Here is a 14,731-nt window from a genome sequence, read left to right on the forward strand (position 1 = left end):
ATTATCGCAACGTTCAAAGCCAAACAAGAAATGTGTAGAGACTTTTTTTTTGACTACCATCTAGATGAGGAGAACCGGTTGTCCCGCTTATTCTGGGCTGACCCCCGTGGTAGGCGCAATTTTTCTTGCTATGGCGATAATATATCATTCGACGCAACGTATGGGACAAACAGGTATGCAGTTGCAATTTGAATACCAATTTCGCAATTAATACTAAAGAAGTGTTTTTGAGGGCAGAATGATATATATGGAGATTAAGAGGTGTTTTTGAATACTTGTTTTTTATTAATAGCATTGCATGGAGATTTTGAGGGCAGAATGATATATATGGAGATTTTTTTTTGTTTTTCAGTTGTTAGTTTTGCATGGAAGATGCACTGTGTATGTATGTTTAGGCCATGTGAACTGGCAGATTTTAATCCATGCTTTAAGCTCCTTTGCTCCGTATTTAATTAGTATGGCCATGTGAACTGTGTATGTATGTATGAGTGTGCTTTAGGGAAGTGTTTTTGAATACTTGTTTTTGAATAAGTATAGGAAGCAATTTTCATAATTTTTTCTTTCCAGCTGCGCCAATCTGAATTTTATCAGGCAACCATCAGATTGCGTACAATTATTCCTTTTAAACCACCATAAAAACACCTTAACACATATTCAAGGATTCCTAAACATCTAAACGCACATACCTACTCACATAATATAACAAACTAACTTTCCATGTTAAATATCACAAATTATTCAACACCACGAATCAACTAAACATTTAATAAACCCAGTTGTTGATATGGGTTCAAAGGAATTTTAGTACCACACACATAGCCTACCTGCCGAGATGGTGCAGCAATGTTCGTCCGGGCACCGTTGTTAACACCTCGGCCGGTCGGCAAATCAGACATGCCACCTGTCCCAGTAGCCACCAGCACGGCCTGGTCGAGCTCCCGTATGAACTCCTCATCATTCCACATTGTTTCTTCATTGCGACCTCCTGAAGGGGCAGGCGGCGAGGATGCAAGCACGGTTGCATTGACTGAAGTGTTAACAACCCCATCCAGCAGTTTGTTTGACTCCACCACAATTTGGAAAGTGCAGTCTTCCCGAGCTGTGCTTGGATGCTGAGAAATCAGACCCACCACCCGTGCAACCCACGAGCGCAACTCACCGGCGGCTACTGCGAACTCGGTGGCAAACCCCTGCAAACCAGGAAAACGAATGAAACACAGAAAAACCAACTAAAAGGAAAAAGCATGCACCAACCACACCAGAATATTGTGCACCAACACATACCATGTTATTACCGGATGCCCGGAGAGGTGCATCCAGTTGACCCTGCCCAAAGCCCCCTGAAGTTAGCTCACTCCACTCACGCGCCTTGATGAAATCAGTGGTCCACACCGCCACCAACGGGACTGTCCTTGGTACCTCACGCATGCCCACCGCAACTCTATCCAAATACAATAGCTGGTACAACAATATGTTCATCAAATTAGTAAAGTTACTACACCCCCCCCCCCCATAATAGCACTTACAGACAAAAAGAGAAGTGGGCCAATGAATTTGCGACTCGAATCCTCAGTCCAGCTCCGGTGGGTGCTAACTAGCGATTGAATCAAATACCCACACCAGTCCAGGTCTTTAATTCTGTCCACATTGCTTAACATGTGAACAATTTTCTGGTTTGCATACCCATTCGGAGTGCTTGCAACCAGTGTCGTAACCACCACAATACTGAAATGCAATTTGAACCACATGCCCCCGTCTTCCAACTGTTGCATCCGTTCACACAATGCTTTAACCGTGACCCTCCCCCTACGTTGGTTTACCTCATCCCTCCAGGCTCGCAACTCCGGGCTAACCAGTTGACTATCTCGTTCTACAATTGGTATTGGTCCAGCCGGCATGCCAAGGACCACAACGACATCCTCCTTGGTGACCGCAATGTAGCGACCAGCCCCCAGATTAATCCTCATTGTAGACGGGTCAAAATTTACGACCAACCAATGCCCCAACTGGAGCGGGACCTCCGTAATCTGTAGTCCTAAAAGCGCACCAAGCCCAATGCTCACAACATCGTCCTTCTGCCTCTGAGTCAACCCTTGCACGAGGTTTACAAGACCCTTCGGCGCCCCCCGCGTATTGATCTGGGCCGTCGGCAATCGTTGCACGCGCATTACCTCACGCGCATCGCCCCCATCCAACACCAGCGGCGGGGTATGGAACTCATCATCCGTCCCGCTTTCATCTCCACTCACCAGGATTACCTGGTGGTCATCACAGCCTGTACCCAAAGACAAACGAATAAAAACACTTTCAAAACTAATAACACCCCTCCCAAAAGCTATACTGATACGGATGCTCTAGGTGTAGCTGTTAAATACCCACACATTTAGGACAGTTACTGCTGAAATTATTCTAATCAAGCTGTGATGTACTTATTATCTAGTTTACTACTTTATGTACAAGATCCTATTACCACTTGGCTCTCTGCTCATAACATTACCATTTTTTTTTTTTGTTCCATGATTCCTGTTAAAGCAACCAAGCCTGCTACTCAGTTGAGTGCTCTAGGAACACATGCACCATAACCAATACCCCGATTTGATAATTTTGAACACCCCAGTATTATACACTATAATTTTGCCAAAGTGGAATTGTTCGAATTTCATCATGCAGCTTAGATCTTTAGCTCTGCCCTTCACTGTATTAGAATTCTAACAATTCCACTTTGTCAAACGCATTTACCAAAGATACTAGTGAGTTCAAGTTTTTTCTTCTCAATTTTCTTTCTTTCTCTTTATCTCTCTGCTTAATTGCAGATTCGTTATCTATATAAAATCCTTCTTAAGCATACTGCCCCCATTAACAGTAGCTCATAACCCATTATAGCCTAACAAAATATAAAATAGTTTTTAATAAAATTTTAGAAAAGTATTATACATTTTTTATTGTAGAAATCTTACGAATTACCCAACAAAATTTATAAAATTGAAAGATGCGAAATTAGTTGAAACATGCAGTGGGAACCAGAGCAGCGAACTCACCTGAACGTAGCGCCGATCTCCTCCGTGCAGCAACTCTGGCCGCCACCCCTGACGCCGACCTGTCAACATCGCCCCGTCCCCCTGCCGCCGGAACACGCCGCCGTGACCGGCGCTTGAAGAGTCGCGACCCGAACGCACGCCTACGGGAACCGGCTGAAGGTGGAGTAATAGGCGGTAATTGAACGGCGTTACTCCCCCGCTTCGACCGGCGTCCACCAACAGACTTCGCCATATCCGCACAAGCCCCCGAATAAGTCACCGGTGTGGAGGTTCAGTGCCCTACGACTAGAATTTTGGGTGTGGATGTGCAGTTCAGGTGTAAGAGATATTGCGATTAGAACAATACGGTCCGGTCAATTAGGACTCCTTACGCTACGCAACCGGTGTAATAGATTGTGTGCCACGCACGCACACCATAAGCGCTGCACCTCCACTTGATACCGTACATCACCCGCGATCGAACGGCAGATAAGAGTTCACACATTCACACTTTAGGCAAAATTCACACCTGAACTGCACTCTATATATATATATATATATATATATATATATATATATATAGAGTGCAGTTCAGGTGTGAATTTTGCCTAAAGTGTGAATGTGTGAACTCTTATCTGCCGTTCGATCGCGGGTGATGTACGGTATCAAGTGGAGGTGCAGCGCTTATGGTGTGCGTGCGTGGCACACAATCTATTACACCGGTTGCGTAGCGTAAGGAGTCCTAATTGACCGGACCGTATTGTTCTAATCGCAATATCTCTTACACCTGAACTGCACATCCACACCCAAAATTCTAGTCGTAGGGCACTGAACCTCCACACCGGTGACTTATTCGGGGGCTTGTGCGGATATGGCGAAGTCTGTTGGTGGACGCCGGTCGAAGCGGGGGAGTAACGCCGTTCAATTACCGCCTATTACTCCACCTTCAGCCGGTTCCCGTAGGCGTGCGTTCGGGTCGCGACTCTTCAAGCGCCGGTCACGGCGGCGTGTTCCGGCGGCAGGGGGACGGGGCGATGTTGACAGGTCGGCGTCAGGGGTGGCGGCCAGAGTTGCTGCACGGAGGAGATCGGCGCTACGTTCAGGTGAGTTCGCTGCTCTGGTTCCCACTGCATGTTTCAACTAATTTCGCATCTTTCAATTTTATAAATTTTGTTGGGTAATTCGTAAGATTTCTACAATAAAAAATGTATAATACTTTTCTAAAATTTTATTAAAAACTATTTTATATTTTGTTAGGCTATAATGGGTTATGAGCTACTGTTAATGGGGGCAGTATGCTTAAGAAGGATTTTATATAGATAACGAATCTGCAATTAAGCAGAGAGATAAAGAGAAAGAAAGAAAATTGAGAAGAAAAAACTTGAACTCACTAGTATCTTTGGTAAATGCGTTTGACAAAGTGGAATTGTTAGAATTCTAATACAGTGAAGGGCAGAGCTAAAGATCTAAGCTGCATGATGAAATTCGAACAATTCCACTTTGGCAAAATTATAGTGTATAATACTGGGGTGTTCAAAATTATCAAATCGGGGTATTGGTTATGGTGCATGTGTTCCTAGAGCACTCAACTGAGTAGCAGGCTTGGTTGCTTTAACAGGAATCATGGAACAAAAAAAAAAAATGGTAATGTTATGAGCAGAGAGCCAAGTGGTAATAGGATCTTGTACATAAAGTAGTAAACTAGATAATAAGTACATCACAGCTTGATTAGAATAATTTCAGCAGTAACTGTCCTAAATGTGTGGGTATTTAACAGCTACACCTAGAGCATCCGTATCAGTATAGCTTTTGGGAGGGGTGTTATTAGTTTTGAAAGTGTTTTTATTCGTTTGTCTTTGGGTACAGGCTGTGATGACCACCAGGTAATCCTGGTGAGTGGAGATGAAAGCGGGACGGATGATGAGTTCCATACCCCGCCGCTGGTGTTGGATGGGGGCGATGCGCGTGAGGTAATGCGCGTGCAACGATTGCCGACGGCCCAGATCAATACGCGGGGGGCGCCGAAGGGTCTTGTAAACCTCGTGCAAGGGTTGACTCAGAGGCAGAAGGACGATGTTGTGAGCATTGGGCTTGGTGCGCTTTTAGGACTACAGATTACGGAGGTCCCGCTCCAGTTGGGGCATTGGTTGGTCGTAAATTTTGACCCGTCTACAATGAGGATTAATCTGGGGGCTGGTCGCTACATTGCGGTCACCAAGGAGGATGTCGCTGTGGTCCTTGGCATGCCGGCTGGACCAATACCAATTGTAGAACGAGATAGTCAACTGGTTAGCCCGGAGTTGCGAGCCTGGAGGGATGAGGTAAACCAACGTAGGGGGAGGGTCACGGTTAAAGCATTGTGTGAACGGATGCAACAGTTGGAAGACGGGGGCATGTGGTTCAAATTGCATTTCAGTATTGTGGTGGTTACGACACTGGTTGCAAGCACTCCGAATGGGTATGCAAACCAGAAAATTGTTCACATGTTAAGCAATGTGGACAGAATTAAAGACCTGGACTGGTGTGGGTATTTGATTCAATCGCTAGTTAGCACCCACCGGAGCTGGACTGAGGATTCGAGTCGCAAATTCATTGGCCCACTTCTCTTTTTGTCTGTAAGTGCTATTATGGGGGGGGGGGGGGGGTGTAGTAACTTTACTAATTTGATGAACATATTGTTGTACCAGCTATTGTATTTGGATAGAGTTGCGGTGGGCATGCGTGAGGTACCAAGGACAGTCCCGTTGGTGGCGGTGTGGACCACTGATTTCATCAAGGCGCGTGAGTGGAGTGAGCTAACTTCAGGGGGCTTTGGGCAGGGTCAACTGGATGCACCTCTCCGGGCATCCGGTAATAACATGGTATGTGTTGGTGCACAATATTCTGGTGTGGTTGGTGCATGCTTTTTCCTTTTAGTTGGTTTTTCTGTGTTTCATTCGTTTTCCTGGTTTGCAGGGGTTTGCCACCGAGTTCGCAGTAGCCGCCGGTGAGTTGCGCTCGTGGGTTGCACGGGTGGTGGGTCTGATTTCTCAGCATCCAAGCACAGCTCGGGAAGACTGCACTTTCCAAATTGTGGTGGAGTCAAACAAACTGCTGGATGGGGTTGTTAACACTTCAGTCAATGCAACCGTGCCTGCATCCTCGCCGCCTGCCCCTTCAGGAGGTCGCAATGAAGAAACAATGTGGAATGATGAGGAGTTCATACGGGAGCTCGACCAGGCCGTGCTGGTGGCTACTGGGACAGGTGGCATGTCTGATTTGCCGACCGGCCGAGGTGTTAACAACGGTGCCCGGACGAACATTGCTGCACCATCTCGGCAGGTAGGCTATGTGTGTGGTACTAAAATTCCTTTGAACCCATATCAACAACTGGGTTTATTAAATGTTTAGTTGATTCGTGGTGTTGAATAATTTGTGATATTTAACATGGAAAGTTAGTTTGTTATATTATGTGAGTAGGTATGTGCGTTTAGATGTTTAGGAATCCTTGAATATGTGTTAAGGTGTTTTTATGGTGGTTTAAAAGGAATAATTGTACGCAATCTGATGGTTGCCTGATAAAATTCAGATTGGCGCAGCTGGAAAGAAAAAATTATGAAAATTGCTTCCTATACTTATTCAAAAACAAGTATTCAAAAACACTTCCCTAAAGCACACTCATACATACATACACAGTTCACATGGCCATACTAATTAAATACGGAGCAAAGGAGCTTAAAGCATGGATTAAAATCTGCCAGTTCACATGGCCTAAACATACATACACAGTGCATCTTCCATGCAAAACTAACAACTGAAAAACAAAAAAAAATCTCCATATATATCATTCTGCCCTCAAAATCTCCATGCAATGCTATTAATAAAAAACAAGTATTCAAAAACACCTCTTAATCTCCATATATATCATTCTGCCCTCAAAAACACTTCTTTAGTATTAATTGCGAAATTGGTATTCAAATTGCAACTGCATACCTGTTTGTCCCATACGTTGCGTCGAATGATATATTATCGCCATAGCAAGAAAAATTGCGCCTACCACGGGGGTCAGCCCAGAATAAGCGGGACAACCGGTTCTCCTCATCTAGATGGTAGTCAAAAAAAAAGTCTCTACACATTTCTTGTTTGGCTTTGAACGTTGCGATAATCATCTCGCCATCAGCTACATCAACATATGTTTGGACGTCTCGTTTAAAATTGTGAAATTCCACGTCTGTAGCGCCCACATTTGCATATGATCCAGTGGTCTCTTTGCAAAACCGCAACCCCGTTGATGCACCGATGTTTGCTTTCACACAGTTACCTAAGAAAGCTTGTTGGGCAACATTCAGTCGTCGGTTTATCCGCATAAACACTTTAGAAGACTCCGTGCACAACTTATGAGTATGTTCTTCTTCAAAAACGGTCACAACGAACTCCCCGGTGCTTTTTTTTTTCTTAAAACCGATCCTTGCTTTGCAGTTGACTCTATTAGAAAGCCGACGGCGGTGCTCACGGTTATCCCCAGCGTTGACAACCCGGTCATGAACACTGGGTAGTCTGCCACCGCCTTTGATCCCTTGCCGATTGCACACTAAGTATCGTGAGTAGATTTCCTCGGCTCTGTTGCGCTTCACCGAGCTACAACGGACATCAAAGCCAACGGTTCGAGCGTAGGACATGTAGCAGTGGATACCTTCATTTAGTGTTTTGAACACACGCCCCGCTGCCGGAATTAATGAAGCATCCATGGGTGGTGTTCGTTCCTGGTCTTCAGTCAGCGATGTCTCCATCATATAAGGATTCGCGTCTGGGCTGTTTAAATCCTGTTCAAATACGTTTGGGAGGGAGTTAGATATAGGGGATTGTATGCCACGTTGCATATTCTAGGGTAGTAACGTTGTACCTTACTTTGGTGCCGTTGGATCTAAAACACCGATGCTCCAGATTGATCCACTAGTTCACACGTTATTAATGGTTCACACCAGAAAATTAGCCTATAACATTCAGTATATCATAATCATATTTATTATTATTATTATTATTATTATTATTATTATTATTTTGAGGTAACGCATTAGTCTGGCGATTGGCGTCCGCACGCGCATTAACGCCGAAATTGGTGACGACCGGTAATTAACTTCCTCCACTCAATTATGTGTGTTTTGTCGAAATTTTCAAATACTATTCTTTGACCCTTTGTTTTCTACATACTACATCAAGGTTGTCTAGCACTACCCATTCCTCCATAGTCCCCACTTTCATAATTGATTAATATTGAAATTATTTATTTTTACACTATATTGACGCAAGATCAATGTATTATTTCTTTAACCTGGAGGGTGTAATTAAATGGAAGAGACTCATATATTCTTAACTAAATGTTAATAGTTTGATCATTGGTTTTAGGTATAAAACAATATTAAATTTTCAGGATAGTTGGGTCCCTGTGTTTGACAGTGGAAATCTTGAACTATACCTAAAAATATTGTCTAATTTTATCAATCATACTTACTATTCATGGGTTAAACAACTCTTTCTGTTTGATGAAAATGACATATTTTTTGAGTTAAAGAAAATTGTCCTTTTTAGATTAAATCAAGCCATGTCAGAAAATTAGCTGGAAAATTACATGCAAGGATGGTCATTTCGATGCATTATTCTGAGAGGATTCACTACTGATTTGGTCAATATAATTCATCAAAGTGGGTTTAAATTATTATTATCTTATTTAAAGAGATAAATTTTATATGTTTATACACATACAATTGATACTAGATGAATGAAAAATTAATTATCATAACGAACCCATAAAATTAGGAAAATGAAGATTAAAAAGCCTAGTGCCTAGTGCTTAGTGAGTAGGATAATGTTTTTTTCTTTCTTAAAAAAATAAATATATTTTTTTTAATGTTGACTTATGTTACCATATTACACCTACTTTTGAAAGTTGAAATGAAGTATGCCCAATAGTTATAGTGTTATACCATGGATCCGGGTCCACTTTGCAAGGTGAACTTATGCTCAAAATACATAATTTATATACTGAATATTCATAATTTACTTTCTACAAAATTATGAACATTTAGTATATAAGTTGTGAACATTCAGTATGTAAATTTATAATATAAGACACAATTATTAATTTATTTCAAGTACGAACAAAATTTCATAACGCAAAACACATACACACACACATGAACCCAGGGTTCAGAGTGCAGTGTGAACCCTAATCCTGTGAACCCTAGTCTATAGTATAATGATTGGAGCCATGTACGTGCGCGTTTCGATCGTGTAGTCTACTCATTTCGTACACACAAAATCCTCGTGCCTTTTTGACCATCATCACTTCTTCTTCCTCTATATATATACCTCCAAACCCCTCTCATCCATATATACTCACTACCAAATTACATATTCTTCAACAATTTCTTTATTTTTATTTATAGTCCCCATAATCCCGGCCTGCTAAAGAGTAGTTGGAGAAGGTAAATCGCGACTCATTCAAACAGTCTCTTAATCAGTTTCTGCTATTGACTCTACGCACAAGAGATTTATCTCTACAGTTCTGCCTCGAAGAAATAAGGGCAAAAACCAAGTTCAAATTCAACATGGGAAATCTTGTTTCGTGCAGTGCAAGAAAGGGGAGAAAAGCCGCGGCAGCAAGAGTGATCCTCCCCGGCGGGGAAATCCGGCGGCTTCGAGAGCCGGTCAAGGCGGCGGAGATCATGCTGGAACACCCAACCCACTTCTTGGTCAACGCCGGATCTTTGACCGCCGGCCGGAGATTCTCGCCTCTGTCGGCGGACCAAGACTTGGAGTCCGGGAACGTCTACGCCGCGTTCCCGATGAAGAGGTTGAGCTCCGTTATCACCGCCGCCGATGTGGCGGTCCTCCTCGTGGCGGCTAAGAAGTCCCCCGCGAAGCGGTTGTCCGCCGGGAACGCAGCGAAGGTGTCTCCGGCGGAGGGAGGTGATGAGACGCCGGGAAATGACGTGGGGCGGTTAGGAGTGACGTCAGGGTTCGTCGGGCAAGAGTATCGGCATAGGTTGTCATTGTGTAGGTCAAAGAAGCCTTTGTTGGAAACAATCATTGAAGAACCGGTTCGTACACGTGTCAGATTATTATGAGAATTTCTTTTTGAATCAGACCAAATCTAATTGTAGAATTTTCAATTAGTATCAATAATTATAAATTAATCATATAAATTCACATTAATTATTAATTAACACCTGATACATATATATATATATATATATATTATTAATTTTAAATTTTAAATTTTAATATTCACTTGTTAATTTTTGATTTTTTAAAAATTCTATTGGAGGGAATAACCCCGCAACTTATACGGGGTGTACGAGCCCTAACCGTATCTCTTATGCAACATTGTTTATAATAAAAAATATAATACTTTTAATGATAAAAGTAATACTTTTACATCAAAATATAAAAGTATTAATTTGTCTTCAAAAGTACGGAATATTATGTTTTCTTTTATAAGTAACGTACAAACATTTTATTCCTGACTTAGTATTACATTTGCTAGTGTAAGTATTACATTTGCATATTTACCTGACTCGATCCGACCTAACTCATGGATAAGGATTTGTGAGACAGTCTTACACAAGTGTGACTCATACAAAAGTTATTCCCAAGTGCTTGGGAATAGCTAATACCACGGGCCGGGGCTCCCTATGAATGGTTATTACCCAGCAAAGAGAATAACTCATTCTCAAGAATAAAATTCCAAGACAAACAATGGTATTCCATTTTCGATCTATTCCATGAACCAAACATATGGTGAGGGAAGCGACAAATATAAAAATATAAATGTGTATTCATAAAATTTTTTAACGTTTTCAGAATACGATAACGCACACCTTTAAGAGTACGTTTTCATACATCAGCATATTAAAGGAATGTTCTTACTATATTTAGTTGCATTAGAATATGTTTGATTTGAAGAGTGAAAAACAAAAAAAAAATTAACAAGAAATTAAAAATAATGTACTCTATTTATCCCAAAATCCCTTCACCAAAACTAAGGAAATATTGAATAATTTATTATTTGTCAATGGCTTCCCTTTGTGGAGTGTTAGTAGTATGGCTCCAATGAGGCATATTAGTGTGCCTAACACCTTAGCTTTCCCACTCCTGCATTTCATATTTATTCTCTCATGCCTGCAAGATTCAATAGCACCACATAACATGTTAAATATATTCTTTTCTTATAGTTAACAGTTTATGTGTTTGAAATTATTATGTTATGTAACTGTAATTACCATATGATGTGTATTCACAGATACAAAAATAATTAACTGCAGAGACATGATTTTTAGACTAAAACAACTATTAAAACAACTCTCTTGCTATCTTCCAAAAAAAAAAAAAAAAAAAAAAACAGCTCTCAGGCTGAGTATCCCTAGCCTATCATATCAAATTGCAATCGTTATGCCATGAAACCGTGTTCACCATGGATGGTGAATACAGTCCCAACGGTAACGGTGCACCGTTATCTTTTTTTTTTTTTTTTTTTTTTTTTTTTTAAATTAACTCCGCGACTTTTCTTCTTCATTTTCACATTTCGCAGTTTCACTTTAATTTGAGGTGAGCAATGATTTCGGACATTCATAAATTATGAATCCATGCCTGCACATTCACTTTGGAACCATGCCTACACATTCCCGTCCGAAACCATGGTTGTTCCTCTGTAGCGCAAGCTTCTTCAACATTCATAAATTATGAATGTGCAGGCATGGATTTATGAATGTGCAGTTATGAGATTATGAATTTTCTGTTATGAGATTATGAATTTACAGAAAATTCATAATTACATAACTGTAAATTCATAATTTAATAAATGTTTTACTTTTATGCGATTATGAATTTTCTGTTATGAGATTATGAATTTACATTACATTCATAATCTCATAACAAAAAATTCATAATCTGACCAAACGCGCGCCGTTAACAGCACATTAACTTTTTTTTTTTTTTTTCTTTTCGCGTAAAAATGACACATTTCCAGGGCATAATTTGCGATCAAATTGATGGGATGATTAGAAATGGGCCCAAAAAGGCCAAGGAGAGAATTTAGCACAAGAAGGAGAAATCAAGGGCTTGATCCAGTATGGAGTTGGCCTAGCAACACTCCCAAGTGAACGAAACCCATGAAGCCCACTCAATGTAGCTAGGCAATTTATATCGTGGCAAATTATACTGTGGATCGCGGTCCACAATGCATTATGGTCCAGGACTCCAGGCATTAAATATGCACTGCCGTTTCATTTCAACACAACTACAGTATCATTTTGATATAATTACAATTTTGCTGGATAATATACACCCAAATATGTGAAATTGTTATTTAGTTTCATTTTGTATACAATGCAGTTTTATTTCAACACAACTACAGTTTCATTTCAATTCAATTGCAGTTTCATTTGATAATATAATAAAAATAATACATGAGACATTGTCAGTTTAGATATGCTATAGTGTCTGCCGTTTTGGACCATGGTCCATAAAGCTTTGTGCACTGCGGTCCACCGTATAATTGCTGTTATATCGTGGATCAGGGTCCATATAGCGGCAAATTATATCGTGCACCGAGCTTCAAAACAACGTTGTTTTATTTAATGAAAAGAAACGGCACCCGTTTCGCGCCATTCCGCAAAAAGTAACTCTGTTATTTAGTTTTATTTTGTATACATTGCAGTTTAAGTTCAACAAACCTACAATTTCATTTTGATTAACTACAGTTTAATTCGATATTTATACACTCAAATATATGAAAATGTTATTTAATTTTATTTTATATACACTATAGTTTCATTAAAACACAACTACATGATTATTTCGATATAACTACAGCTTCATTGCACAATATACACTCAAATATGTGAAATGTTATTGAGTTTCATTTTATATACACTGCAGTTCATTTCACCACAACTACAGTATCATTTTGATAACTGTAGTTTCATTTGATAATATATAAAATAATACGTGAGGCAGTGTCTGTTTAGATACACTGTAGTGGCAGTTTAGATACACTGTAGTTTCAGTTGGTAATTAATACACCAAAAAATGCCATTTCTTTACTTAAAGAAACGACACCGTTTTGCACCGCGGTCCACGATATAACGACTGCCACATAGCATTGTGGACCTTGATCAAAACAATGTTATTTTGATATTTAAGTTTTAACAGATTTTGTGGTTTCCCGTTTCTCATGTTTCAAAATAAATTTTAATTTATTCTAGATACAGAATCAATACTCTTAAGGTATAGAATTTCATAACACGAGACACAAAAACTCACAACACAAGACACATACACATGTTACATATTTACTTGTTCTCAAATCTGATTTATGTAGATAATTTATGTCCTATAGACACATAATTTAATAATACAAGACATAAATTCGTAAAATAAGACACAATATGTTGTGTTTTACACACAAGGGCGGATCCATAATTTTTTTGAGTGGGGAGAAGTTAAAATTAATTCAATAATATCCATGATAAAATATTAAACACCGATAATATTGTTCAAATACAAAATATATTACTCCCTCTATCCCATTTTATCTGTCCACTTACTATTCATTGGTCAAACTAACACTTTTTTTTTTGTTTATTTTCTTAAGTATTTTAAACTTATTTTTAAATTTGATTTTTTTTTTTTGTATTTAATAGTACTTTTAAAGTAGTTTCTAAATATATAAATTTTATATATTAATACTAAACTTAATATTATGAAAAATTAAATTAAAAATAAGTTTAGTCAAGCCTCGTTAACCGAAAAATGATAGTACCCTTTTATGCTCTTTCACATGTGGATTTAACCTCTTGACCTTTATTACAATTTATTTATTAAAAAAACTTAACCATTTAAGCTATTTCATCTTTGAGTAATTTATATCTATATTAATTACTTACATGCAAACTTTTACTATATATATACACAAGGGGCCCTTATATATAAGGGGTGAGATGGGGAGGGAGACAGCTGCCCCTACTGCCCCCATATTGAATCCGCCCCTGTTTACACAATTATTAATCTATTTTAGGTACAAAATTTACACACTTAAGGTACATAATTGCATAATATGAGACACATAAATGCATAACATAAAACATATACACATGTTTTATATTTACTTTTGTTCAGGTACAGAATCAATATTCTTAAGGTACAAAATTACATAACATAAGACACAAAAATGCATAGCGCGCACAAGACACAAAAACACATCTTATATTTACTACCAATATGTGCTACCAATTTTTGGATGAACATTCGATGTGCCTAGGTCACGGGTGCATATAAGAGATAATTTGAGAACTAATTTCAATTTTATGGGCATACTTTAAGAATTAATTTACAATTGATCTAATAGCTGTTTTGAGTGTATAAATACTTAAAACTAATCTCCTCAACTGAAAAAATCCAAATCAACTTTAATGTGTTTAAAACAAAGCATCAAAATGACCATTTATGTATATGTTATTCTTTTGTTATTTTTTTCAACATTAATTAAGACCAACTATCACTTCATCTATCCATTATATCTATATCTATACTAAATATATGTCTCAATTATTATATTCAATGGGACACAAGTCGCCTATATAAGTCTCAATTATTATATTCAATGGGACACAAATCGCCTACCTCTTAGATTTATATTTCTAGTAATCGCACCTTCTACATAGATAAAGTGATAA

At 39.2% G+C, this 14,731-nt stretch overlaps 5 protein-coding genes across 5 annotated transcripts in view; 3 read left to right on the top strand and 2 right to left on the bottom strand.

The window, feature by feature from the left end:
* The window catches only part of LOC109160830 (protein FAR1-RELATED SEQUENCE 5-like), an 816-nt gene extending 624 nt beyond the window's left edge, over positions 1-192 (top strand). Inside the window, exon 1 of the mRNA XM_019309074.1 lies at positions 1-192. This exon is cut by the window's left edge and continues 624 nt beyond it. Within this exon, the coding sequence (XP_019164619.1) occupies positions 1-192 (192 nt within the window).
* Positions 193-577: 385 nt separating this feature from the next.
* Positions 578-1,900, bottom strand: LOC109160887. The gene is made up of 3 exons (XM_019309147.1): positions 1,527-1,900; positions 1,285-1,458; positions 578-1,190 (listed from the first exon to the last, which is right to left on the bottom strand). Exons 1-3 carry the CDS (start codon positions 1,896-1,898, stop codon positions 756-758), a joined length of 981 nt encoding a protein of 326 aa, XP_019164692.1. The 5' UTR covers positions 1,899-1,900; the 3' UTR covers positions 578-755.
* Positions 1,901-3,830: 1,930 nt separating this feature from the next.
* Positions 3,831-6,585, top strand: LOC109160869. The gene is made up of 4 exons (XM_019309115.1): positions 3,831-4,120; positions 4,884-5,632; positions 5,705-5,878; positions 5,973-6,585. The coding sequence occupies exons 1-4, from the start codon at positions 3,889-3,891 to the stop codon at positions 6,405-6,407; spliced, it is 1,590 nt and encodes a 529-aa protein (XP_019164660.1). The 5' UTR covers positions 3,831-3,888; the 3' UTR covers positions 6,408-6,585.
* A 385-nt stretch (positions 6,586-6,970) lies between these two features.
* LOC109160831 (protein FAR1-RELATED SEQUENCE 5-like) lies at positions 6,971-7,786 on the bottom strand. The gene has a single exon (XM_019309075.1). It carries the CDS (start codon positions 7,784-7,786, stop codon positions 6,971-6,973), a length of 816 nt encoding a protein of 271 aa, XP_019164620.1.
* Positions 7,787-9,604: 1,818 nt separating this feature from the next.
* Positions 9,605-10,123, top strand: LOC109160832. The gene has a single exon (XM_019309076.1). The coding sequence runs from the start codon at positions 9,605-9,607 to the stop codon at positions 10,121-10,123; it is 519 nt and encodes a 172-aa protein (XP_019164621.1).
* The last annotated feature ends 4,608 nt before the right edge of the window (positions 10,124-14,731 follow it).

The sequence above is a fragment of the Ipomoea nil genome, unplaced genomic scaffold (genome assembly GCF_001879475.1).
Source record: "Ipomoea nil cultivar Tokyo-kokei standard unplaced genomic scaffold, Asagao_1.1 scaffold2921, whole genome shotgun sequence".
In the NCBI taxonomy this organism is placed as follows: Eukaryota; Viridiplantae; Streptophyta; class Magnoliopsida; order Solanales; family Convolvulaceae; genus Ipomoea; species Ipomoea nil.